The sequence below is a fragment of the Equus asinus genome, chromosome 6 (genome assembly GCF_041296235.1).
Source record: "Equus asinus isolate D_3611 breed Donkey chromosome 6, EquAss-T2T_v2, whole genome shotgun sequence".
Taxonomy (NCBI): domain Eukaryota; kingdom Metazoa; phylum Chordata; class Mammalia; order Perissodactyla; family Equidae; genus Equus; species Equus asinus.
In genome coordinates this window covers 74,656,943-74,682,200 of record NC_091795.1, presented here as the reverse complement: position 1 = coordinate 74,682,200, position 25,258 = coordinate 74,656,943, and the positions used below count along the sequence as shown (strand labels likewise).

The 25,258-nt window shown below is 42.4% G+C and overlaps 1 protein-coding gene across 16 annotated transcripts in view; it reads left to right on the top strand.

Moving 5' to 3' along the window:
* Nucleotides 1-21,445, top strand: part of LTBP1 (latent transforming growth factor beta binding protein 1) — a 390,791-nt gene extending 369,346 nt beyond the window's left edge. For all 16 annotated transcript variants that reach the window (XM_070512275.1, XM_070512274.1, XM_070512278.1 and 13 more), the window contains 3 exons: nt 15,453-15,575; nt 19,130-19,279; nt 20,455-21,445. In XM_070512275.1, coding sequence (XP_070368376.1) covers nt 15,453-15,575; nt 19,130-19,279; nt 20,455-20,636 — 455 coding nt within the window. In that variant the 3' untranslated portion in view covers nt 20,637-21,445. The remainder of the gene's footprint in view (nt 1-15,452; nt 15,576-19,129; nt 19,280-20,454) is intronic.
* The last annotated feature ends 3,813 nt before the right edge of the window (nt 21,446-25,258 follow it).

Sequence of the window (25,258 nt, the reverse complement as noted above, 5' to 3'; positions counted from 1 at the left end):
ACTAATTTCCACCTATGAGTGGAGTCATATAGAGTTCGTCTTTCTCTGACTGACTTATTTCGCTTAACATAATGCCCTCGAGGTCCATCCACGTTGTTGTGAATGGGCCAATTTCGTCTTTTTTTATGGCTGAGTAGTATTCCATTGTGTATATATACCACATCTTCTTTATCCAATCATCAGTTTCTGGGCATGTAGGCTGGTTCCACGTCTTGGCTATTGTAAATAATGCTGCGATGAACATAGGGGTGCAACGGACTCTTGAGATATCTGATATCAGGTTCTTAGGATAGATACCCAGTAATGGGATGGCTGGGTCATAGGGTATTTCTATTTTTAACTTTTTGAGAAATCTCCATACTGTTTTCCATAGTGGCTGTACCAGTTTGCATTCCCACCAACAGTGTATGAGGGTTCCTCTTTCTCCACAACCTCTCCAACATTTGTCGTTCTTGGTTTTGGATGTTTTTGCCAATCTAACGGGGGTAAGGTGATATCTTAGTGTAGTTTTGATTTGCATTTCCCTGATGATTAGCGATGATGAACATCTTTTCATGTGTCTATTGGCCATATTCATATCTTCTTTTGAGAAATGTCTGTTCATGTCCTCTGCCCATTTTTTGATCGGGTTGTTTGTTTTTTTGTTGTTAAGCAGTGTGAGTTCTTTGTATATTATGGAGATTAACCCTTTGTCGGATAAGTGGCTTGTAAATATTTTTTCCCAATTAGTGAGCTGTTTTTTTGTTTCAATTCTGTTTTCCCTTGCCTTGAAGAAGCTCTTTAGTCTGATGAAGTCCCATTTGTTTATTCTTTCTATTGTTTCCCTCAACTGAGGAGTTACAGTGTCCGAAAAGATTCTTTTGAAACTGATGTCAAAGAGTGTACTGCCTATATTCTCTTCCAAAAGACTTATTGTCTCAGGCCTAATCTTTAGGTCTTTGATCCATTTTGAGTTTATTTTGGTGTGTGGTGAAAAAGAATGGTCAATTTTCAATCTTTTGCATGTGGCTGACCAGTTTTCCCAGCACCATTTGTTGAAGAGACTTTCTTTTCTCCATTGTAGGCCCTCTGCTCCTTTGTCGAAGATTAGCTGTCCATAGATGTGTGGTTTTATCTCTGGGCTTTCAATTCTGTTCCATTGATCTGTGGACCTGTTTTTGTACCAGTACCATGCTGTTTTGATCACTGTAGCTTTGTAGTATGTTTTGAAATCTGGGATTGTGATTCCGCCGGCTTTGTTTTACTTGCTCAGGATTGCTTTAGCAATTCGCGGTCTTTTGTTGCCCCATATGAATTTTAGGATTGTTTGTTCAATTTCTGTGAAGAATGCTCTTGGGATTCTGATTGGGATAGCATTGAATCTGTATATTGCTTTAGGTAGTATGGACATTTTAACTATGTTTATTCTTCCAATCCATGTGCAAGGAATGTCTTTCCATCTCTTTATGTCATCGTCAATTTCTTTCAAGAAAGTCTTGTAGTTTTCATTGTATAGATCCTTCACTTCCTTGGTTAAGTTTTCCCAAGGTATTTTATTCTTTTCGTTTCGATTGTGAATGGGATAGAGTTCTTGAGTTCTTTTTCTGTTAGTTTATTGTTAGTGTATAGAAATGCTACTGATTTATGCACGTTAATTTTATACCCTGCTACTTTGCTGTAGTTGTTGATTATTTCTAATAGTTTTTCTGTGGATTCTTTGGGGTTTTCTATGTATAAGATCATGTCGTCTGCAAACAACGAGAGTTTTACTTCTTCGTTACCTATTTGGATTCCTTTTATTTCTTTTTCCTGCCGAATTGCTCTGGCCAGCACCTCCAGTACTATGTTGAATAGGAGTGGTGAAAGTGGGCACCCTTGTCTTGTTCCTGTCCTCAGAGGGATGGCTTTCAGCTTTTGTCCGTTGAGTATGATGTTGGCTGTGGGTCTATCATATATGGCCTTTATTATGTTGAGGTACTTTCCTTCTATACCCATTTTACTGAGGGTCTTTATCATAAATGGGTGTTGGATCTTGTCGAATGCTTTCTCTGCATCTATTGAGATGATCATGTGGTTTTTGTTTTTCATTTTGTTGATGTAGTGTATCACATTGATTGACTTGCGGATGTTGAACCATCCCTGTGTCCCTGGTATAAATCCCACTTGATCATGGTGTATAATCTTTTTGATGTATTGCTGTAATCGGTTTGCCAAAATTTTGTTGAGGATTTTTGCATCTATGTTCATCAGTGATATCGGCCTGTAGTTCTCCTTCTTTGTGTTGTCCTTGTCAGGTTTGGGGATCAGAGTGATGTTGGCTTCATAGAATGTGTTAGGGAGTTCTCCATCTTTCTCAATTTTCTGGAACAGTTTGAGGAGAATGGGTATTAAGTCTTCTTTGAATGTTTGGTAGAATTCTCCAGAGAAGCCGTCTGGTCCTGGACTCTTGTTTTTGGGGAGGTTTTTGATTACCGTTTCTATTTCCTTACTTGTGATAGGTCTATTCAGATTCTCCATTTCTTCCTGATTCAGTTTGGGGAGATTGTAGGAGTCTAGGAATTTGTCCATTTCTTCCAGGTTGTTCAATTTGTTGGCATATAGTTTTTCATAGTATTCTCTTATGATCTCTTGTATTTCATTGGTATCTGTTGTGATTTCTCCTCTGTCATTCCTGATTTTATTAATTTGCGATTTCTCTCTTCTTTTCTTGGTGAGTCTGGCTAGGGGTTTGTCAATTTTGTTAATTCTTTCGAAGAACCAACTCTTTGTTTCATTGATCCTTTCTATTGTCTTTTTTGTTTCAATATCGTTTATTTCTGCTCTTATTTTTATTATTTCCCTCCTTCTACTGACTCTGGGCTTTGTTTGTTCTTCTTTTTCTAGTTCTGTTAGGTGTCGTTTGAGGTTGCTTACGTGAGCTTTTTCTTGTTTAGTGAGGTGAGCCTGTATTGCAATGAATTTTCCTCTTAGGACTGCTTTTGCTGCATCCCAAATGATTTGGTATGTCGTGTTCTCATTTTCATTTGTCTCCAGATAATATTTGATTTCTTCTTTAATTTCTTCAATGATCCATTGTTTGTTGAGAAGCGTGTTGTTTAGTCTCCACATTTTTGCACCTTTCTCTGCTTTTTTCTTGTAGTTGATTTCTAGTTTAATAGCGTTATGATCAGAAAAGATGCTTGATATTATTTCAACTCTCTTGTATTTATTGATGTTTGCTTTGGTTCCCAAAATATGGTCAATCCTTGAGAATGTTCCATGTGCACTTGAGAAGAATGTGTAACCTGCTGTTTTTGGATGAAGTGTTCTATATATATCTATTAAGTCCATCTGGTCTAATTTTTCATTTAATTCTATTATTTCCCTGTTGATTTTCTGTCTGGATGTTCTGTCCATTGGTGTTAATGGTGTGTTGAGGTCCCCTACTATTATTGTATTGTTGTTGATGTCTTCTTTTAGTTCTATTAAGAGTTGCTTTACAAATTTTGGTGCTCCTGTGTTGGGTGCGTATATATTTATAAGTGTTATGTCTTCTTGGTGGAGAGTCCCTTTTATCATTATATACTGTCCCTCTTTATCTTTCTTTATCTGTTTTGCTTTGAAATCTACCTTGTCTGATATTAGTATAGCGACACCTGCTTTCTTTTGTTCATTATTAGCTTGGAGTATTGTTCTCCATCCCTTCACTCTGAGTCTGTGTTTGTCTTTGGGGCTGAGGTGTGTTTCCTGGAGGCAGCATATTGTTGGATCTTGTTCTTTGATCCATCCTCCCACTCTGTGTCTTTTGATTGGGGAGTTCAATCCATTTACATTTAGAGTGATTATTGAGACGTGGGGGCCTTCCACTCCCATTTTGTGTCTTGTTTTCCGGTTTTCTTCAGTTTCCTTTGTTTCTCGTCCCCTGGTTTAATCTGTTCTGATGTAGAGCTGCTACTCTCTGTTGTTGTCCTTCTACTTATCTCCTCTGCTCTTGGTTTTGTAGCCCCTTTCCTTTTTTGGATTTTTCAGGAGTGAGGGTTTTCCTGAGGATTTCCTGAAGAGGAGGTTTTGTGGCAATGAACTCCCTTAATTTTTGTTTATCTGGGAAAGTTTTTATTTCTCCATCGTATTTGAAGGATATTTTCGCTGGGTAGAGAATTCTCGGCTGTAGATTTTTGTCCTTCAGATTTTTGAATATATCATTCCACTCTCTTCTAGCCTGTAAAGTTTCTGCTGAGAAATCTGCTGATAGCCTGATGGGGGTTCCTTTGTAGGTTAGTTTCTTTTGCCTGGCTGTCCTTAATATTTTCTCCTTGTCGTTGACTTTTGCTAGCTTCACTACTATATGCCGTGGAGTTGGTCTTCTTGCATTGATAAAGTTTGGAGATCTATTGGCTTCTGTCACCTGCAGATCCATCTCCCTCACCAGATTTGGGAAGTTCTCAGCCATTATTTCTTTGAATAGGTTTTCTGCCCCTTTCTCCTTCTCTTCTCCCTCTGGTATACCTATAATCCTTACGTTGCATCTCCTAATTGTGTCTGATAATTCTCGGAGAGTTTCTTCATTTCTTTTAAGTCTTGCTTCTCTCTCCTCCTCTGCCTGCAACAATTCTATATTGCCATCTTCCAAATTGCTAATTCTTTCCTCCATATTATCGGCCCTACTGTTCAGAGCATCTAGATTTTTCTTAATCTCCTCTATTGTGTTCTTCATTTCCAATATTTCTGTTTGGTTCTTCTTTATCGTATCAAACTCTTTTGTGACATAGCTCCTGAATTCGTTGAGTTGTCGGTCAGAATTCTCTCTTAACTCATTGAGAATCTTAATGATGGCTGTTTTGAAGTCGTCATCATTTAGGTTATATACCTCATTTTCTTTGGGATTGTTTTCTGTGTATTTGTTACCTTCTTTCTGTTCTGGAGATTTAATGTATTTTTTCATATTGCTTGATGTTGTTGATTTGTGCCTCCGCATGGAGATAGAGTTTAGTTGCTCCTTTCACTTGTTTCAGCTGCTGTGGTGGGGGGAGCCGCTGTTTATACTTCACCAACCAGGAACCCTGTCCGTAGTTGCTAACTGGGCCTGGGCCCCTCTTCGTAGCCACAGTGGCCCTTTGTATTCCCTCCTCTGCCGTGGGGGCCGTCACAGGGGGGCTTCAGGCTGCAGGTGCGTACTGTTGCAGCCCACCTAGATGTGCTCTCTCCTTGGGGTCTGCAACGGTGTTATGGGCTTTTCCAGCGGCCAGGGGTGGGATCACTTATATTTGTTGCTCCGTTGCTCTCTGCACCCACCAAAACTCACTTGTCCTCTATGGGTCGCAGGAGAGCTATTGGCATCTTCTACAGTCTGTAGTTAGTACACCTAGCTATGCTGCTTTTGCCCTGGGGTCTTCCAGCCTTGTGGCTGGCGGCTGGGTGCCTTCTACTGGTGCTGTGCAGAGGCTTTCCCTAAGGCTGCTGTGAGCCTGTAGGGTTTCCCCCTAGGCTACTAAGCTGGGTCTCTGGAACTCTCTCCAGCCCCAGTCCTCTCCGAGATCTCCGGCAATCCCTAGCCTCACGGGGCGGGCAACGGCAGCTGGGGGTTGCCCCGCCCTCAGGGCTTCTCTCCAGGCCTCTGCCGGGAGCCCTAAATGCTGGGCGTGGCCCCTCTGCTAATGGCAGACAGAGAGTTTTGTCTGCTGCTTGGCGGAGCTCCGGCGCTTCCCCTCCGGGTCGCAGGACCGGCCTTTGAAAGTTCCCCCCGCCCCGGTCCTCTCCGAGATCTCCAGCAATCCCTAGCCCCACGGGGCGGGCAACGGCAGCTGGGGGTCGCCGCGCTCTCTGGGATTCTCTCCGGGCCTCTCCCGGAGCCGTGAATGCTCAGCGTGGCCCCTCTGCTAACGGCAGACAGAGAGTTTTGTCTGCTGCCCGGGTGGAGCTCCGGCGCTTCCCCTCCGGGTCGCAGAACCGGCCTTTGAAACTTCCCCCTGCCCCGGTCCTCTCCGAGATCTCCGGCAATCCCTAGCCCCACGGGGCGGGCAAGGGCAGCTGGGGGTCGCCCCGCTCTCTGGGATTCTCTCCGGGCCTCTCCCGGAGCCGTGACTGCTCAGCGTGGCCCCTCTGCTAACGGCAGACAGAGAGTTTTGTCTGCTGCCCGGGCGGAGCTCCGGCGCTTCCCCTCCGGGTCGCAGAACCGGCCTTTGAAACTTCCCCCCTCCCCGGTCCTCTCCGAGATCTCCGGCAATCCCTAGCCCCACGGGGCGGGCAACGGCAGCTGGGAGACCTCCGTGCCCTCCGTGTCTCTCTCTGGGACCCTCCGGGCGCCCCGAGCACCAGGCTGGGTCTCCCCGCCAATGGCGGGGAGAGACTCTCCCCGCGGGCTCAGGTGTGTAACTCCAAAGTTTCCCTCTGCGTTTAGGAGTAATTGCGGGGGGTTTAGGTAGGGTTCTGGTCACCTGTTTCCACCGTCGCTCCTCTGTTGTGTTCTCGCTCCTGGCCTAGATGTGTGTGGATCCTCTGGGGGCGTCCGTTGGAAGAAAGCCGCTTGCGGGTACTAGGCTGCCCGTCGGGGTCAGAGAGTTTTCACCTATTTCCACATCCTCCCGGAGGAAAGTCCATCCGCCTTCCGATGTATAGTCGCATGGGTGTCTCAGACGTCCTGAGATGTTGTCTGGATATCCTTTGTCAAGCGATAAGTGTCCAAATAATTGTAGACTCGAAGGGCGAGAGACAAAGAGGACTACTCACGGCGCCATCTTGGATCCTCCTCTCTATTTTGACCTTTTCTTAATTAATCTTATAAGACAACTCTGGCTAGAGCAAAGCTGCTGGCTGCCTGTGCCTTTAATTGCAGACCTCGTGGCCAGAGCAGGCAGGCCTGGCAGAGATGAGGGAAAGTTGATCTACTCTCCCTTCATGCAGCAGACAGATCATGCCTCTTACAACTGGGAGAAAAGCATCTAGAAAGCGCTTAGAAAGCCACCAGGTTCTTGTCTTCATGTTGACACAAATCTACAAGGAGCAAAAGCTAGGAGGGTAATTGTTTTGCTCAGCATCAGTAGCCAGTATCTTAAGAAAGAAGCAAATTACAAAAGATTAGCTCAGTGGGAAGCTTTGGACACAACAGTACCTTCTTTATGCTTCCTTCTGAGCTTCAAATCTTAGTGGCAAGCAGAGCTGTTGGAAACAGTTGTGCTGGTTGTGCACTGCTCAACCCTAGATGATACCATTCATGTGGTAATCTTTGAGCCCCTACAAAGAATAGCCGAAGAAATCACTGCCAGAAGGAAGAGCTACTAGGATGGTATCTGATTCTGAATAGACCCAGAGGGGAAGGTAAGAAGAGAGTCATTTCAGATTAGATAAATAGCGATATGTAAGAAAATCACAAAGGAGTGTTAGGGATTTTAAAATAGTTCAGTTTTGCTTTACAGTGTTGTCTTATTTCCTGTAATTGAATGGAATACGAATTTATGAATAATCTTATTGGCAATGTTTAGTGGTACTTTAATATTACGTCAATTATCTAGAACTTGCTCTTCAAATAACGATAACGGATTCAGCAGTACCTTTATCTCATAACTTTGAGATCGATACTTCTCAATGTTAATCAAGAGCATTTTGAACAAATATTGATGCAGCTTTTTCTGCTTCAAAACTTAAAAAAAGCAAGATTAAAATAAATATTCTTTAAAACACAATTGTCTTTACCCTTGTATTTTAGTAATGTTCTTTTTTAGTAGAAGAGAACATTATTTTGAGAATTTCTCCTGACTTCACCTTTGGAATATTGTTAAATTCCTCTGGGCCTTAGTTTCCTACACAGAAAAATGAACGAGGGTTACGCTGTTCATGCTTACGGTGTGTTCAATTCCGTGACTGTCATTCTGAAAACATCAGGCGCCACCTGAAGGCAATAGCGCCATCTAGTGGTGATTACCTCATATTACAGCCACAAGTTTCACTGACAAATTGTCTTCCCAAGGTTTTGCGGCCTAATAGTAAAAATTTTCTATTTAGAATCGTAGAATATGTAAGCTAGAAAGGACCTTAGAGATTAACTAGTCTAGTTTCCTCATTTTGCCATTTAAAAATAGAAAGGTTAGATGAACTCCAGCCTTAATATATATATATATATAAAATATTTCCCCTGTATTTTTTTGTTGTTTCTCTTGACTTTTTTTATTCACAGAACATAAAATTAAACTTTTTCAAGTCAGCAGTTTAATGGCATTTGGTACGTCCACTATATTATGCAATCGCCCCTTTATTCTTAAGCACACACTTGGTTAATGCAAAAAATAAAATAATAGAGAAAATACAATTCCTCCTTGTATATAATACTTATTTGTAAGTGTTGACTTCTCGGCTGGTCACGTCAGGGTGGTGCTTAAAGAGCAGAAGGGGGAAATGAAATGGTTTAGCTGTCCTTACAGTTAGAAAAATATGAAGCAGATTGGTTTAGAAAATTAACATGGTGAACTTTCCTCCTATTTGCCTCTCTTTTTATTGTATTGTTCAGTCTTATCAAATATTGCAGGGTACCTCCTTCTTGATTTCCTCTGAGACTGTCTAAATGTAAGACTTTATAATGTATTTCTAAAGCCCAGGATATTTAGAAATGGGGAAAACCTTTCATGTAATCAGTCCTTAATAAGAAATTCACAAGTTATTAATCATTATTTTAAGGTTTTTGTGTGTGGCATAATTTAATACTATTACAAGTGTATAAATTTTGAATCCAAGTTTTAGAAAGCAAAGGGAACCCCCATTTTTGGCATTCAGACCCAACAAGTCTCTCTCTTCGGTCAGAGTCTGGCTAAATAAACAGCAATCTGGTGGGAAATGCTGAGTGTGACTGAACTTGGAAGGGCAGCTTTAGGTGAAGGGTGGGGGTGGGGGAGCTTGACTGGTCTGTGGCCCTCTGGTTTCCTTAGAGCATTAACATTTGTAGGAGTCTCGCAGAATGTAAACCCTGCCAAGACTTTGGACTTCATTACTTCCCTGTCCTCAACAAGTACAATTTAATTGAACATTAAGCAATTTGATCTCTTTCACCTAATAAATCGAGCAAATTCAATAAACATAAATCCTGCTAATGACAGAGCTGACCCTGGTAGGGCTGAGCTCCTCAGCATTCATGCTTATTACTCTCCCTGGAATTTAGTCTCGAATGCTTATTGCCTAACCAAGTGCTTACCTGATGCTTATGGTCTAGGCAATGTATTTAATAATTTTCCTCTCAGAGGTTCAGAAGGGCTGCTGTGGAGTAGAAAGAACATAGTTTGGCAGATAGATCAATTTAGGTTCAGATCCTGCCCCTAAACTAAGACAAGTGATACCATAAACCTTAAGTTTCTTATTGGAAACAAAAGGAGCTAATTACAGTTATTTCATAGGGTTGTTCTGAGATTTAAAGGAAAAAGTGTCTGCAAAAGTACACAGCTCCTGGCACATGGCAGCTTGAATAACAAGCTAGTCAACTTTCCTTTTTTTTCACTTGAGGAAGATTGTCGCTGAGCTAACATCTGTGCCAATCTTCCTCTATACTTTTGAATGTGGGATGTTGCCACAGCATGGCTTGATGAGTGGTGTGTAGGTCCGTGCTTGGGATCTGAACCCGCGAACCCTGGGCCACTGAAGCAGAGTGCGTGAACTTAACCACTACACCACCGGGCCGGCCCTGTGAACTCTCCTTTTTTCTCTTCTCTAACAGGGATCTAGAGTAGCCAGTGTTGCCTGGTTGGCTGGCACTCTTGTATCTCTAATGCTTTCTTATCCATTATATATGCCTGTGACTCGCTCTGAGTTACCGTCTCTCCTCTCCTTCACGTGGTTAGCTTCCTTCCTCTAGACTCTCCCCTCCAATGTGAAGCCTTCCACAGCTCTTCCTGGCTGACTCTAGTCATTACCTCTTCTGTGGTCCCCATAAGCTGTTGACATGTCACCGTGTGCTGCCCTTACAGCCTTCCTGTCTCCCACACCCCACCATGCCCCTAATATTCTCAGCCTCTGGTTGAATGAGTGAATGAGTCAGTCAGTCACTGAAAGAAACAGTTGCCTTTAATATCACCGAGGCTAAGTACCATCATCCTGTTCAAGAATTAAAGCTAAAAAAAAATGTGTCCAGGGGCTGGCCTGTTGATGCAGCAGTTAAGTTCACACATTCTGCTTTGGCGGCCCAGGGTTCGCTGGTTTGGATCCTGGATGCAGACCTGGCACTACTTGGCAAAAGCCATGATGTGGCAGGCATCCCACATATGAAAAAAGTAAAGGAAGATGGGCACAGATGTTAGCTCAGGGCCAGTCTTCCTCAGCAAAAAGAGGAGGATTGGCAGCAGATATTAGCTCAGGGCTAATCTTCCTAAAAAAAAAAAAAAGTCCAGTCCCAGGAACTAGCAGGTAGAGAAGCAGTTCTAGAACCTAAGACTTTTGACTCGTGTCCTTTCTCCTTTTAGTATACCCAGTTTTCTCATGACTCAGCAATTTTAATATCCGGGAGCAAGGTTCTTGCCTGTTTACCAGGCGTGGTGAGTAAGTGTTCATTCTCTGAGAGGGAGCGTAAGCGGACAGACCCCAAACAGATGTCCAGTTCCACAGGTGTGGCATTACCAGGAGAATCCCTTTTCACCTTCCTTTCTCTGTCATCAGTACTGGATGCTATGTTCTGTAAATGGCCAATATTTTTCTAATTTCGTAGCTTTTGCTAATTGCAGTCTAAGAAAAATGCTTGTTATACTGCTGTCTCAGCATGTACTGGGGTAAATATTCATTCCATTCTCCCCGTCTCCTCCCTTCATTTCCTGATTGTGTGTATGTTTTCCAAACACCATTGTCAATTAATAATACATGTGGAAGCTGTAAGAAAAACATCTCGTCTCGAAATTTGAGCAAAATATGATCCATTTTTCTTGATGCCCAAGAACTGGTTCTTGTTTCCCCTCTATTTGAAAATGATGCACTTCAGACTTTAGAGCCCTGATGTGTGGAGAATGAAATGCAGCCTCTTCCTCATTTCTAAAAGCAGCTGAATTTAATCCGCCTCAGAACTAAAACTTTACCTCCCAGTTTCCTCAAATGCCAGAGTGGCATTGTGACATGTGACTGTCCAGACCAGCCCTGCAGATGTGTCTGTCATCAGGAATGGGGATTTCCTGCCAGGATGTAGTAATGTGCTTCCCATTGCTGCTGACAGCAGGGGTCCCAGACCCACTGGCTCCAGGGGGTAATTTTTAAACTTTTTTTCCAAGTTAAAGTGAAAATCAAAGCAGTACCATCTGTCATGTGAGTCTGCCATGCCAGGGAAATGAGTGTGATCAGTGGCCTGGATCCTGTTTAGACCACTTACTGACGGTGTCCCACACCATCCCATGTGTGTCTTTTATAGCTTTGATCAAGAGCTTACCATTTGTGCTTGGGGACGTGGGGAATGCAATGAGGGGGCTTTGAGGTGTGAATATTTCCATTTCCTATTCATTTCACATTCGTATTTGGCTACAGTCTGGACGAACACAACATATGGTATCTCAGAAATGGTATTTGCCTCACAAAGTACAAGCCCTGCTTAGCAAAGCTATTCCTTTGCACCAAGCCCCAGACAAGTAGGTGGTTAATTGTTGTAAAAGGTGTTTTGGAGAAGGACAAAGACTCTAGGGACAGAAAATGTGTTCATCTCCACCCTGCGAGCTGGATGAAGTAGCAGCCGAAGATTCTCATGGTCTCTCGTGGGAAGTTGTGGAAATAGTTCAGGGATCTACTCTTCCCAGGCTTTGTAACCTCAGCCAACCACAGTTCACTGCATCTCCAAGCTGGACTGTAGCCATGACCGAGCCCTCCAGAGAACCAAGGCGAAGTAACTCCAAGCTAGAATGGCTTCCAGTTGTGGCTTGGGGTGCTCAGAGGCCCAGCACATGCTAGAATATACACGTGCTCAGATTCTGAAGATGATACCTTGCCCAAGACTCGTTCGAAAACTGTGATATTCCAGTTGCTCCCTTGGAAAATGATGAGAACCCTTCTGTCTACTCAAGACATTTCTAAAGGATTCAGGCATACACTAAGAATTGTTAACATCAGTTTTTCCCCTATACTTTGAGTTCTGTTGATTTGGTGTTAAAATGTGCTATTGCTCATACTTTGTCACTGCCCAACCAAGTAATTAAATTTGCCAAGGCAGTCGATAATTTTGTGTGTGTTGTTTGAGGTGATCCCCATGAAGATATCTTTCTCTGTGTGCTGAGCTAGACTTTCCCTCCGTCTTTTTAAAAATTGCAAATAATCTTGAAACAATATCTAAAAACCTCTGGAGTCTGCACTTTCATTGCTCTTAATTTACTGCACAATCCTTTGTCCATTGACAACTACTTTTAAGTTTTGCTAACACTAAAATTTATATCAATCATTCTGATACTGTCTTTGAAAATCCTCATTTATTTCCCGATGTTCAGTAGGGACTTAGTGATTTTGCCTATGAGAAAAAATTATAACCTCCATTTTCTTGGTGCTTCAAAATTTATGAACAGTTCCGTAACATTATTTCATTTTTTATATGTCAACACAGAGGAAGGCAAACAAGAATTATCCCCGTGTAACAGATGTGGAAACTGAGGCTTGCCCAAAATTGCTGAGCTGGAAAATAACTGGTACAATCAGGACTTGAGTCGTGGCTTCTGCCTACAAAGCCCACATTCTTTCCATTACTCCATGCTCGCTTCACCCTTGACCCTGGCCAAGCACAAGAGCAGATGTGTGTGACAGGAGAGGCAGCATAGATGGATTAGGGTAGACCCATCCACACTCCCAGAAAAATAACTCAAAATGCATGTCCTGGTGTGGCTGGGACTCTAACGCATCTTCAAATACAAAAGAAAGTGCATTTAATGCAGAAATTATGCTTTGATAACTGACCAAAGCTGTCTTGAAGTTTGGAATGTTAATGTGTTAGAGAAAGTAAAGCAGCAAAGGACAGTAAGTTCTAAAATCTTAAAAATGTGTAGCTGTGGAAGAAGGGAGGGGAAAGAAGATTCGGCGAGACCCAGACGCCCCACCCCATTACTCTCCTCTGCTCCCCTTTACCAGCCCGGGTCAAGTCAGAAGGCTTCCTTAGGATCCACCTGGTAGTGCCTGGACACAACCTTGAGCTTGCTTGCTTGATGCCTTGGCTATGCTCTTTCTCAAAGTAATCCCAGATATCTTTTCCTGTAAAGTGAATTCTACTCATCTACTTAGTTTCAGGTCATGTGCCATCTTTTCCAGGAAGCTGTTTCTCAGCGTTTCACAGGAACAGAAGTCTGTTCCTCCTCTTCACTCCTCTCACGTTCGATCCCTTCCTTTTGCAATGCTAGATGGTGAGAGCTTGGAGAGTCGAGAACAGCTCCTTTCTTGGTGGGCGAAGTATGGTCTAGGGAAGAGCATAGGACCAAGGGACGGACAGCCCTGGGACAGACAGCCCCACGTCAGGCAACAGATCCGGGACCTCGTGTCTCAGTGAGGCTTCCCTGACAGCCAGATGTTGGAGAGGAGCGTGCTCAGCCATCTCTGGATTCAGTTTTACAAAATGAAAACGTGAATGAGTTTATTTTTAATATCCACTCTTGATCATAACTCTTTCTTGGATATATAATATTGAACAAGTCTCCCTTTCAGATGTACGACAAACGGATATAAAAAGCCTTGAGAGAAAATGACCTCAGCTCTTGCAACTTGTAAACTTCTCGGCGACCTTGCTTTTGCAGGGAAATCCTTAATTCTTTGTTATCAGACTTGAAGCAGTAATGACAACCATTTGTGTTCTCTTTGTTTGAAGTTGAGTTTTTTTGAGTCAAGGATCTTTTTCTGCGTTCAGCTATTTCTGTAGTGAAATTAATATTTCTCATGAAATGGTTTCACGCAGAAGCGTTGGAGTGTCTAGGCTCTTTATGTTGTTCCTAGAATGCTTCTGCACAAGGGGAATTTTAGGAAGGCATAGCCATAATCCTGCCTATCTGGTGGTTCAGGTCCTTTCTGGCCTTGCACTTCCTTTGTGCACTTCTGGGAGAGAATCATGTGTGTTTGTGTTCACACGCATGCTTGCGCACATACACATGCCTTTGGCAATGAAAGAAAGCCTCGAGAGTTCATGCTATTGCCTTAGTGCATTTCTGTAGTTTTGTATGTTACAAAAGGAAACAAAATAGAGGAAGACTCCCCCAGTCTCTGGTCCAGGTGAGTGTGGTTGTCGCCTTGCGTGTCTGCCCTGAAAGTGTCCATCCAGTCCTGGGGCCTGCTGACCTGTATCTCTTGGTTCTGGCAGAGCTGCTGAAGTCTGGGGAGCCCCAGAATTTTCACCATGTGCTAGATGAATCCTTGGGCAGCATATTTCTGTAAAGCATGCATTTAGAACATGAAGTTATCCCTTCTAAAGCTTTCCTCTCTAGACCTTCAAAATAATTCTCCCAAAAGCAGGCAAGAGCCCGGAACCATGAAATGCGTTGAAAGCTCAGTAACCCCAGATCAAATGGAGAACCAAGATCCCATGTGTTAGGTGGGTCCTGTGAGGAAGACTAAAGGAGAGTTGAGAAGTCAGATAGCCATGGGGCTGACCCGGCTTAGACCTGGAATATGGCCTCAGGAAGCGGTACCTGCCGATGAGTCTATCTGGGTGCAGAGAGGTAAAGACGAGAATTGCGAAGGAGCTGAGATAGTGTAGGAGAGGCCCAGTGTTCAGTGTGCACGCTGGAGCTTCATTACTGAGTTCGAATCTGGCAATGACAACTACCAGCTGTCACTTAACTGCTCTGTGCTTCTGTTTCCTCATCGGTAAAATGGCGATGATGATAATACCTCTTCACAGAGTAGCATGACTTTTTTAGTGAATTAATGTGTGTTAAGTGCTTAGAACAGCACCTGGCACAGAACAAGCAATATGGGGCTATTAGCTATTATTATTGCTATTATCAATCCTACACTATTGTTATCATCATCACTATAATACTATTCATATAGACCACGTCTTGAGTATAGAGTTAGAACAGTAGCTACTAAATTCAGGTGGTACCCAGTAGCATCCTCGCTTGGTTGTCTCACTTTTGGAACACCAGAGAGACATTTTTTCGGTCTCTAGTGAGTGAAAAAGTACCTGTCTGTAAGTATAATTACGTTATACCTCTAAAATGTTTTGATGGTAACATTTCGACAGTGGGTTCAGAGGAAGCCGTTCTTCTGAAAGGCTTACAGCGCTCAGGTGCCAGCTCGGATTTTCAGCTCCTTACTCCCTTGGGATATGTTCTACCAGCTGTTCAGCTACTATTTTCGGTCTTCAATTTAGAATCTGAATTATATTCTCCAGCATTCATCGTCTGTGAATGTACAGAGCTCCCCTAAAGAATACTGAGACACGTTCCAGGCTCCGTGGTGTGGGGGGTGGGGAGGGGGGCACGTGCCCTGGCAGAGTCCCTGTGCTCTGAGCTGGGAGCGGGTGCGTCTGGGTGCCAGCAGACAGCGATGGTGTGTCACGTTGCTTGTCATGTCCTTCTTAGATGACTACGCCCAGCTGTGTAACATCCCCGTCTCGGGACGCCGGCAGCCATATGGACGAGATGCCTTGGTCGACTTTAGTGAGCAGTACGCTCCACAACCTGATCCCTACTTCATTCAGGACCGTAAGCAAAACTTTTCAGTTACCGTGAAGCTCAATTGTGGTGAAAGATTCGTCAGTGGTTCTCAAAATGTAGTCCCTGGAAACTAGTTAGAAATGCAGATTTTCAGGCCACACTCTAGACCTGCTCCATCAGAAACTCCGGGATGAGACCCCGCGATGTGTTTCAGGGGCCCCCTGGGTAATCTTTGTGTCTAAGTTTGAAAACCAATGGATCAGATTATTAGTCTCGCTGGTAGAGATGCTGTTATGTTTACTGTCCTCAAAGAAAATTATCTTCTTATGATTTCCATAACGAAGCCATTTTTTTTAGCCATTAAGTGTTGGTCTAGTTTGAGGGCCAGGGTTTTCTTGAAAGCCTGGTTAGAATTGTAGTCTTTTCTTCATATAAGGAAATGACAAATGTTAACTGTACTGAGTTGATCCTGACAAGTATTTTAGAGTGGGACATCAAAAAATTGCTCTCCTGGCCAGAAATTAACTTTTAGAATCCACTCATGAGGGGATTTATTAAGTAAAAACCATGTGCCTGCTCTTCCTGGATTCGTGAGCAGAGTTTTCATGTGGGAAGTGGAGCGCGCATGTGCACACCTTGTTCCCGTTTAGAAAGTAAATGTCTGAGGAAGCCGCACAAGCTGAATGCTTCTGGGGGGGAAATCAGAGCTTTCAAAGACAGGCTAATTATTTGAAGTCTGAAAATTAGGATGGTACAAAATGAAATATTAGTAGACCATAAACTGTGTCCCTTCAAGCCTGGGAATAGAAAACACAGATCCCAGCTGCCTTGTCCACATCTTCCAGAGGGGCCCGCCTCACGGCGCATAAAGCTGCACCAGGTTTTCAAGACGGACTCCCTGTGGACCAGGGAGTTGATGTTAGGACTTTGGAGATGCTGCTGAATTACAAAATACAACAGAGCTTTGTCTTTCTTTGGGTTCTGACACCTGTGCACAAAGCAAGCTGGCCATGACCTGGCTCCTGAGGAGCAACATGAGCGTTTGGATCCACTTCAGTTCTGAGTCGAAGAGTTTTTTCTTCCTTCCCTTTTCCTTTCTCCTTCTCTTTCTCCTCTCCCTCCCTCCTTGATTCCTTCCTTCCCTCCTTTTGTTTTTTGAAGGATGCAGTGTGTTGATCATCCAGCAGAATTAAGAGTGCTTTAAAATTTACACAAAAACAGCATTCTATCAATCCAGCCAGGTTGATTAACACAGCTGTGTACCCTCCATCCAAGTCTGGAACATTGGCCCCTGGTGCCCTTTCCCAGTGCCCTCCACCCGCCAAGACTACCCACTCTCCTAACTTTCTGTCACCTTAGGTTATTTCTTTTAATCAATAACACGTCCCCGTGCACTGCTTCGTGGATGTGCCCACATGCACTCATAGCTGTAAGACTGTGTGCTTATGATTTTCTATACTTCTCTGTATGTATGTTACAGGTCAATAAACATTTACCTTAAAAATAATAGAAAGGAAAAGAAGAGAGAAGAAATATTAAGGTTGAAAGAAAGCCCAGTTTCCCTGCACTATAAACCCAAATACCACGTTAAGTCTGTCTGCGGCTCTGACACAACCCGCGGCCGGTGTGTGTAGCCTCCATCGCATTATAGTTCAGATTCCAGGAATTTTAATGTTGAAATGTTCTGGCTTATGTACCTTCTTTTTTAATACCGACATTGCTTTAAAACTCTTTTTTAATTCACTACAAATGTTAAGGAATAAACTTGTTGGTGTCACATCAGTTTCCTCTTTAGCAACATAGGAAGGTGAGACACAGTTCCAAGACCTTCAGCTCTGCCTACATAATGACCTTTACATTTCTTACAAGTTACAGAGAAATAGCTCCTCCTTCCCAGATCAGGAGCGAGGGCCTTCTGGCTCTGCTGAGGAAATGATCCTTCTGGGTAGATAGTAACATAGAGGGGAATGCTGAGGTTTCTTAGCGCCTTTATGATCCACCACATCCTGCCTTCTGGTTATTTAAGAAAGTTGAGCTGATGGCTGGTGGTTCCTTTAGGTAAAGCAGTATTTCTAAAACTGGAATCTTTTTCCAAGGTCAACTTTTTCTTATAAAGGACCAGAGAGTAAAATTTTTAGGCTTTGCAGGCGTTGTCTCTGTTGTAGCTACTCACCTCTGCTGTGGCATCAGGAAGGCAGCCACAGACAATATGTCAGGTCAGCGAATGGGTGTGGCTGTGTTGCAGTGAAACTTTATTTACAAAAATAGGCAGCCGGCCAGCTTGGAGCAGGCGCTGCAGTTTCCTGCCCGCTGTTTTAGAGTCTGGTAGAAGCGTTTTGGGGAGTCTACTTGGTATGTGTATACGAGTTTCAAATTTAATTTCATATTTCAATTTCTGTGATAATTAAATAATTTGACTAGTTATAAAGTCAAAAGGATTTTGCCATGATACATGGAATTTGAAAATAGTTTCATAGATGGGGACGTTATTTTCTTAAGTCACTATTTCTCACACCGGCTTTGGGAATCTGCTGACATGGTCTTAATGGCCTGTAATGTTTTTTCCCCCTTTAAAATTTTAAAAAGAGCCTGTCATGGATGTATTACTCAATTTTTAAAATCGCTGAGTTAGACCTTGTAGCCTTGCATAAGCCATGATATGTTGCTGCCCCCTGCAGTCCCACTGGAGAATTGCTTCAAAGGCTAGATGGAAGGTTCTGGCTGTATTTTGATATTTTTTTAAAGCTTGTAGTGGTGAGGTTCGGAAGAGGGGGAGGAGATGAAAAGCCGCATCAACAGGGTGTTTGGGCCACTATGGATTTATAGTGACAACTTTCCTCCCTGGAAAGAGAGCTAGACACTCTCCATGGGTGGTTAAATTGTTTCTATATTACTGAGCTCCAGCTCTGACTCAGCTTAAAGATATCTAAACTAGAAAAACAGCCTAACAAGAGCTTCTTTGTGTCCTTAAAAAAAACTTTTGGTTTTCTAAACAGCAGTGTGGTGTACTTTTCTCATTTATCAGGATGTTTTGAGTCCCTTTTACTGCCTTTATCCTTTGATCCCCAGAGCCCTTTCGTAGGGGGGCTTCCTCAGCCAGAGCAAACAAACAGGCTTCAGCAGGCAGGGCCAGCCTGGCTCACCTACTCTGGGGAACTCCAGGGAAAACGCACCGCCACAGATGCCCATGGGTCTTTGAGCAAATGTCTCCCGAACTCTGAGAGTAGATGCCACTAGTTCCATCCTGAAAGATGTTCTGACATTTGCCCTCCTGAGAACTCAGGAAATTTGGAATTCTAGGTAAAAGCTTTTAATAATTAAGGGCAAAACAATGTTACTTGCTTTATCATTTGATGCAATTTTAATACAAAACATCAGAATTCAAGATGTGGGGCTAATCTGTACAACATATACAAAGGTTTTAATACTTGATGCTTAATATTGTATACAGATATATTCCATGTTAAATTTTAATGCTGTCTAAAGGTTAAGATGTCTGAAATATGTATATATGATGAACCATAACCTTAATAATCATACAGATTTGAAAAACGGTGTAAGAGGTTGAATTTCTAACTTGGTACCTGTTCTTCCCTTTCCAGGGTTTTTAAATAGCTTTGAGGAGCTGCAGGCTGAGGAATGTGGCATCCTCAACGGATGTGAAAACGGCCGCTGTGTGAGGGTGCAGGAAGGTTACACCTGCGATTGCTTTGATGGGTACCACTTGGATATGGCCAAGATGACCTGTGTCGGTAAGAAGGATGTGTGTCTCATGGGAAATCGTTCTTTTCATGAGAGCCCCTGAGGCCAGATATCATACAGTCAAGTATATTTAAGATAGATTTGCCGAGTTTCAGTTTGGGAAGATGAGAAAAGGTCTGGAGATGGCATTAGTGATGTTTGCGCAATGATGTGAACATACTTAACGCTACTGGACTATTCACTTAAAAATGGTTAAAATGATCAGTTTTGTGTTCTGTATACTTTGCCACAATTTTTGAAAAACAGAGTTGATGTCTCGTTTAAGAGTTCATACAGTGGAAAGTCCAGAATGTTCCAGATAATTACTTTTACTCTTTTAAATTTAGCTTTTGTCTATGCACAACCAATGTTTTCCCTGAATGCCTGACATAAGCATAAGGGAGTGTAGATGTCTGGGGAAAAAAATACAGCTTCCATGGTAATCATTTTAGAGAAAGTTCCTTCTAAAACTTTGCTTTGAGTTGCCTTCCCTCTTGTTTTTAAAAGGACAGTGAACGTACATTTATCCTTGTCTGTGTGATCAGTGTTGTCTTCCAGGGCCTGTTGGCCTTTATGCTAAAAGGCCCTTGACTTAAAGTGTTTTTTTTCTGTTTTTTTGTGGCTCTTCTGCTCCCTTCTGTAGGAGCCCCTTTCCCCACTTCGGTTCTGTCAGTCTCCTTCTCTGGTGGGTGTGGAACCTAGGTACCCTGGGGTATTACAGGTGTTTCCAGTGCCTAAGAGCCTTTCTTTTCTTTTCTGTGGAAAGAAATCTAAGACGGTAACAAGCCTTTGGAGAGCTGCTCAGAGGTCTGTCTGCTCACTTGTTGGAGTCTTAGCTGTGATGCTCTTGACAAATCTACCAGTTCTTCTATACCCGTGCAGAGGAATCTAGGAGGTTTCAACTAGAAACTGTCAAGCTGGCAAATGTTTATGTCATGTTAAATAACAGAGAAAGAATTTCTAGAACCTTGCTGATAATCTACCTTTTTAAGAACTAGAAAGTCTTATTTATCTTGCTTGTGATTGAAACAAACGAGAATGGGAAAGTACAGTTTACTGGGGCGGGTAGAGAACAGCCAGGCCATGCTCAGGCCGGATGCCTGGACGCCTCAGGTAAGCTGCAGGTTACGTTTCCTTGCCAAGTGATAGTAAAGCTTGTTTACCCACATGGTGTGGCTTATTGCAGATGTCAACGAATGTGACGAGTTGAACAACCGCATGTCTCTCTGCAAGAATGCCAAGTGTATCAACACCGAAGGTTCCTACAAGTGTCTGTGTCTGCCAGGCTACGTCCCTTCCGACAAGCCCAACTACTGCACTCCGTTGAATGCCGCCTTGAATTTAGAAAAAGACAGTGATCTGGAGTAAAAGAGAATCTACATAACCGAAGCCCATATACCCTGCACTGTGTAAAGGAAAAGAGAGAAATGTATTATACTTGAGACATTGCACCTAAACCCAGAGCGTTGGGAACACGGAAACATCACGGAGTCGCGTGTCCTTGGAAGAGCGTGAGAGGATTCAGTGGGAGCCTGACTGGTGTGACAGACCAAATGGACATTTCTCTGAAAAACCAGTATATATAGTCTGTTCATATGTAAAATTCAGTGGAAAAGAGGCGGAACAGTGCTGTTATTTTAAACAGAAGGTTGTATTATTATGTTGTTTTGTTTTTTACTATTGCTTGATTAAATTTGGCATTTAAATAGTGGTGGAAATATTTTATATAATTTTCATTTTTTGGTTGTGCAGTTCCTTGGCTACTGTTTTTCTTCAGATTTTTTTTTTTTAAATCTCAAGTGCAGAAGTCTTTGATGAAATATTGTTAAACTGTATTATAAGTATTGTTACACAGGGTTTTGCTATTCCTGGTCTGGAGCATTTTTAAATCCAAATTGTCTGTCCTGTGGAGCAGGCAGTAATTTTGTCTCAAAACTTTTATACACATTTGGAGAATATTTACAGTGTATTGTCTGATTTTAATGTCCATTCTTAGCCAAGCTGCTGTTAGGTGTCAATTGGATCCCTTTCCTACATTGAAATGGAAGAACTAATGAGCTTACGTTAGTATTGTAATGTGTAAAGTAAGCCCAGCAAAATTTTTGAAAACTTGATGATCCCAATATATTTACCATTGTATGTTAAAGCAAAATAAATCACCGTTTTTTTAGAAAAAATTCTACCTGAGCGTAATTGTCAATGAGTACATGTGTACAGGTTGTCTCCTCCCTCCCCCCACCCTTTGCTTTTATCAATGGTTCTCTACTAACGTAGGGTCTTTTACAGGTTAACTGTTAAATCTGTTAGATACATAATGGACTGAAATGTGTCCCCTCAAAATTTGTATGTTGAAGTCTTAACTCCTCATTGTCAGAATGTGAGTCTGTTTGGAGACAAGGTCTTTGAAGAGGTAATTAAGGTTGAATGAGGTCATTGGGGTGGGCCCTAATTGAATATGACTGGCGTCCTCATAAGAAGAGGAGATTGAGACACAGACACACGGAGGAAAGACTGTGAAGTCACAGGGAGAAGCAAGCCCTCTACATGCCAGAGAGAGGGCTCAGAGGAAATCAGCCCTGTGACACCTTGAGCTCGAACTTCTAGCCTGCAGAGCTGTAAGAGAAGGTGGTGTTTAAGCCGCCCCTCTGTGGTGCTTTGTCATGGGAGCCCTGGCCAAAGCCCTGCAGCAGAGATGTATCTAGCACGGGAGCAAGGAGTAACGGCTTTCAAGGTTTCAGCCCCTGCTTGATACACATCTACAGTCAGGCAGTTGTCCTATAACTTCAACTGAATTTCAGAATCCATTTTTTACTTAATAAAAGTATCTGAGTAAAACAAAAAACAATGTATACCCATACACAGCAGAAAATGTCCCCATTTAACATTTTCCTGAAAGACAGGCTTTTGGGTTTTAATGCTTTCATAGGCAGAATAATGGCACATCAAAGATGTCCATGTGCTGATCCCTAGAGCCTGTGAATATGTTACCGTGTGTGGCAAACGGGAATTAAGATTACAGATGGAGTTGCGGTTGCTAATCAGCTGGCCTTAATAAGGAGAGTATCCAGGTGGGCCCAATATAATCACAAGGGCCCTGAGACTCGAAGAGGGAGGCAGAGGAGGAGAGTGAGAGGGAGATGTGACTATGGAAGGAGTCAGATGCCAGGTGAGAAGGACTCCATTCCCCACTGCTAGCTTTGAAGACAGGGAAGAGGGGAGGGGGCATGAGCCAAGGATTGTGGTCGCCTCTAGAAGCTGGGAAAGGCAAGGTACCATTATTCTCCCCTAGAGCCTCCAGAGAGGGACGCAACCCTGCTGACTCCTTGACTTCAGTCCAGTGACACTTGCGTCAACTTCTAACCTATGGAACCATAAGATAACAAATGCATTGTTTGAAGCCACCAAATGTGTGGTAATTAGTTGCACCAGCAATAGAAAGCTAAAACAATACCCAAGCATCATAAAACATATCCCTCTCTCTCTCACGCTTTTCAACTGTTTATATAAGAGAAACTTATATCTCCAAAACTCAACTCAGCATTTTTTTTTTTTTGGTGAGGAAGATTGGCCTTGAGCTAACATCCATTGCCAATCTTCCTGTTACTGCTTGAGGAAGATTATTCCTGAGCTAACATCTATGCCATCTTCCTCTGTTTATGTGGGATGCTGCCACAGCATGGCTTGATGAGCTGTGTGTAGGTCCACGCCTAGGATCCAAACCTGCAAACCCTGGCTGCCAAAGTGGAGTGCACAAACTTAACCACTACGCCACCAGGCTGGCCCCACAACTTGGCATTTTAAATGATGTGCTGGCACAGTCTTGTTATATTCCAAATATAACAGTTGGAATCACCATAAATGTTTGGAAAGCACAAAGCCTATCAACAAAGTGGAAGTGCACTGGGATATTGCTGGCACCAAGAGGCCTGCCATGTCATACTCAGTGTAACCAGCCACCAGCTCACATGCTTGTTCTGAATGCATTTCCACAGTGCTTTCCATGTCTGAATAGCCCTTATTTTTACCTAGTGTTGTGCGAGTTCCCCCCAAAATAGAGCAAATGTCAAAAATTGTGAAAAGGAAGCTGCGTGAGTGTGTAAGTTGAGAAAAGCTATTACAGTGGAAGAGACGATATTACTGTGCACAAAGCAACTTTGTAAACCTCATTAACGATCAAGAAGAGGTGTTTTAAGCATTTTATATTCCAACATAGCTTTATTGTGTTCTAGTTGTATTTTTAGGAAATTGGTTGGGGGATTTTGAGGTGTATCGTAAATTCTTTTAGCATTTCACACCGAACGTTTAGTTTTTACAGATTATTGACACTAAGCAGGAGATGCCTGTATACGTTAATGAAAATACATAGTTTTAAACGTGACTTCTTGTATTTGGTGTAATTTTATTTCACAGCTCTGGAAAAAAATGTTTTGTTTTTGTAATATGCAATTCCCTTAGCTCCTTTCGGTAGTTACTTCCATTTTACTTTTAATGCCCAATTGTCCTCCAAACTGCGGGTTTGGGATTCTGTGGCAGTGGTCCTAATTCATTGGCCATGATGAGACAGGCACATAGTACAGTGCATTCTAGTCATTCATTATACTAATTATATCTAATCAATTATACATGTATTTTCCACTTGCCTAAGAATCTGGTCTCTTCCTCTGTCCATCCACGGAATAGGTTTCTGAACCTTAAAATACCAACAGTCAGTAACATTCTATTCTTTTGTCATAAAAAACATTGCTCAAAAAAACCTAGACCTTGCTATCTGATTTAAGCCTATGTAATTTGAAGTTATATTCTTGAAATCTGCCATGTTATTTGAAGTGATCACTAAGTACAAATCCAGCAAACCAAACCCTTAAATATATCGAAGTTACTTTGCACAATTTCATCATTTATAGCTCTCTAAAATATGTTTATAGGTTAAAAAAATACCTTAATTTAGCTTTAGTATTTTCACACACAAAGAACTTGTATTTGAATCCTCCTGGTAAATCTTAATGTCCCCTTATTGGCAGCAATGACAAATCTGATGATGTGCTTAAGAAATGAGGTTCATGAACATTTCATTTGGGTCAACAAACTGCAAGGAAACAGCTAACATACATGTCAATACAACATGTCCCTTCTTGTGGGGACAAACCATAACTGTGAATTTAGGAATTGTTCCGATAACTTGCAGCATTAAAACACAATGATTCTAATACTCTCCTCCACTTTCAAATAAGAATGATTTAAGTATGTACTACAGCACCTATGATTTACTGCTCAAATATTTGGTAAGAAGAAGAAAGTAAAGATGGCTGTCATAGCTCAATATCAAAGTGATGGGTAATCGCAATTAAGAGAAAAAAGGAATAAGGGAAGGTATCATCTGCAGAGTACAGGAATAAATTACAATCTAGTAAGACAGGAGACACTTCTCAGGGAAAAGAGCTCCCCAATTTAGGAGGAAACGTTTGTAATCATCACAGGAATGTGAGATTCCTCTAACCTGCTTTCACCTGTCTTTGAGAATGCAAGATGGCCATCACCGGAAGAACAGTCATCTTCCAAGTCGTTTATGAGGAGAATTTTTCTGTTTATAGATGACTGAGTGTAACTAAAACAGGCTATGCTTTCTTGTGACCAGACACAGAATATGCAATAGGACGCTGGTAATCTATCTCGTTGCCCTTCCCCCAACACACACGTATGTAAGAATTCACTGAAGCCTGCGTAAGAATCTGGATTTTTCTGGAGAAAATCTTCTAGGGTCAGACACACTCAAAGTATGGTCCTCAGACCGGTTATATTTCCTGAGAGAGCATTAGAAATGCAGAATCTCAGGCCCGCATAACAAGACTCCTAGATGGTCACATGTATATTAAATTCTCGGAAGCACTTTTCTAAAGAAGCAGGTGGGTTTGTTTGGCTGCATATTGGAATTACTTGAGGAACTTGGAAAATTACTCATGCCCTATCCCCAGAAATTCTGATTTAATTGG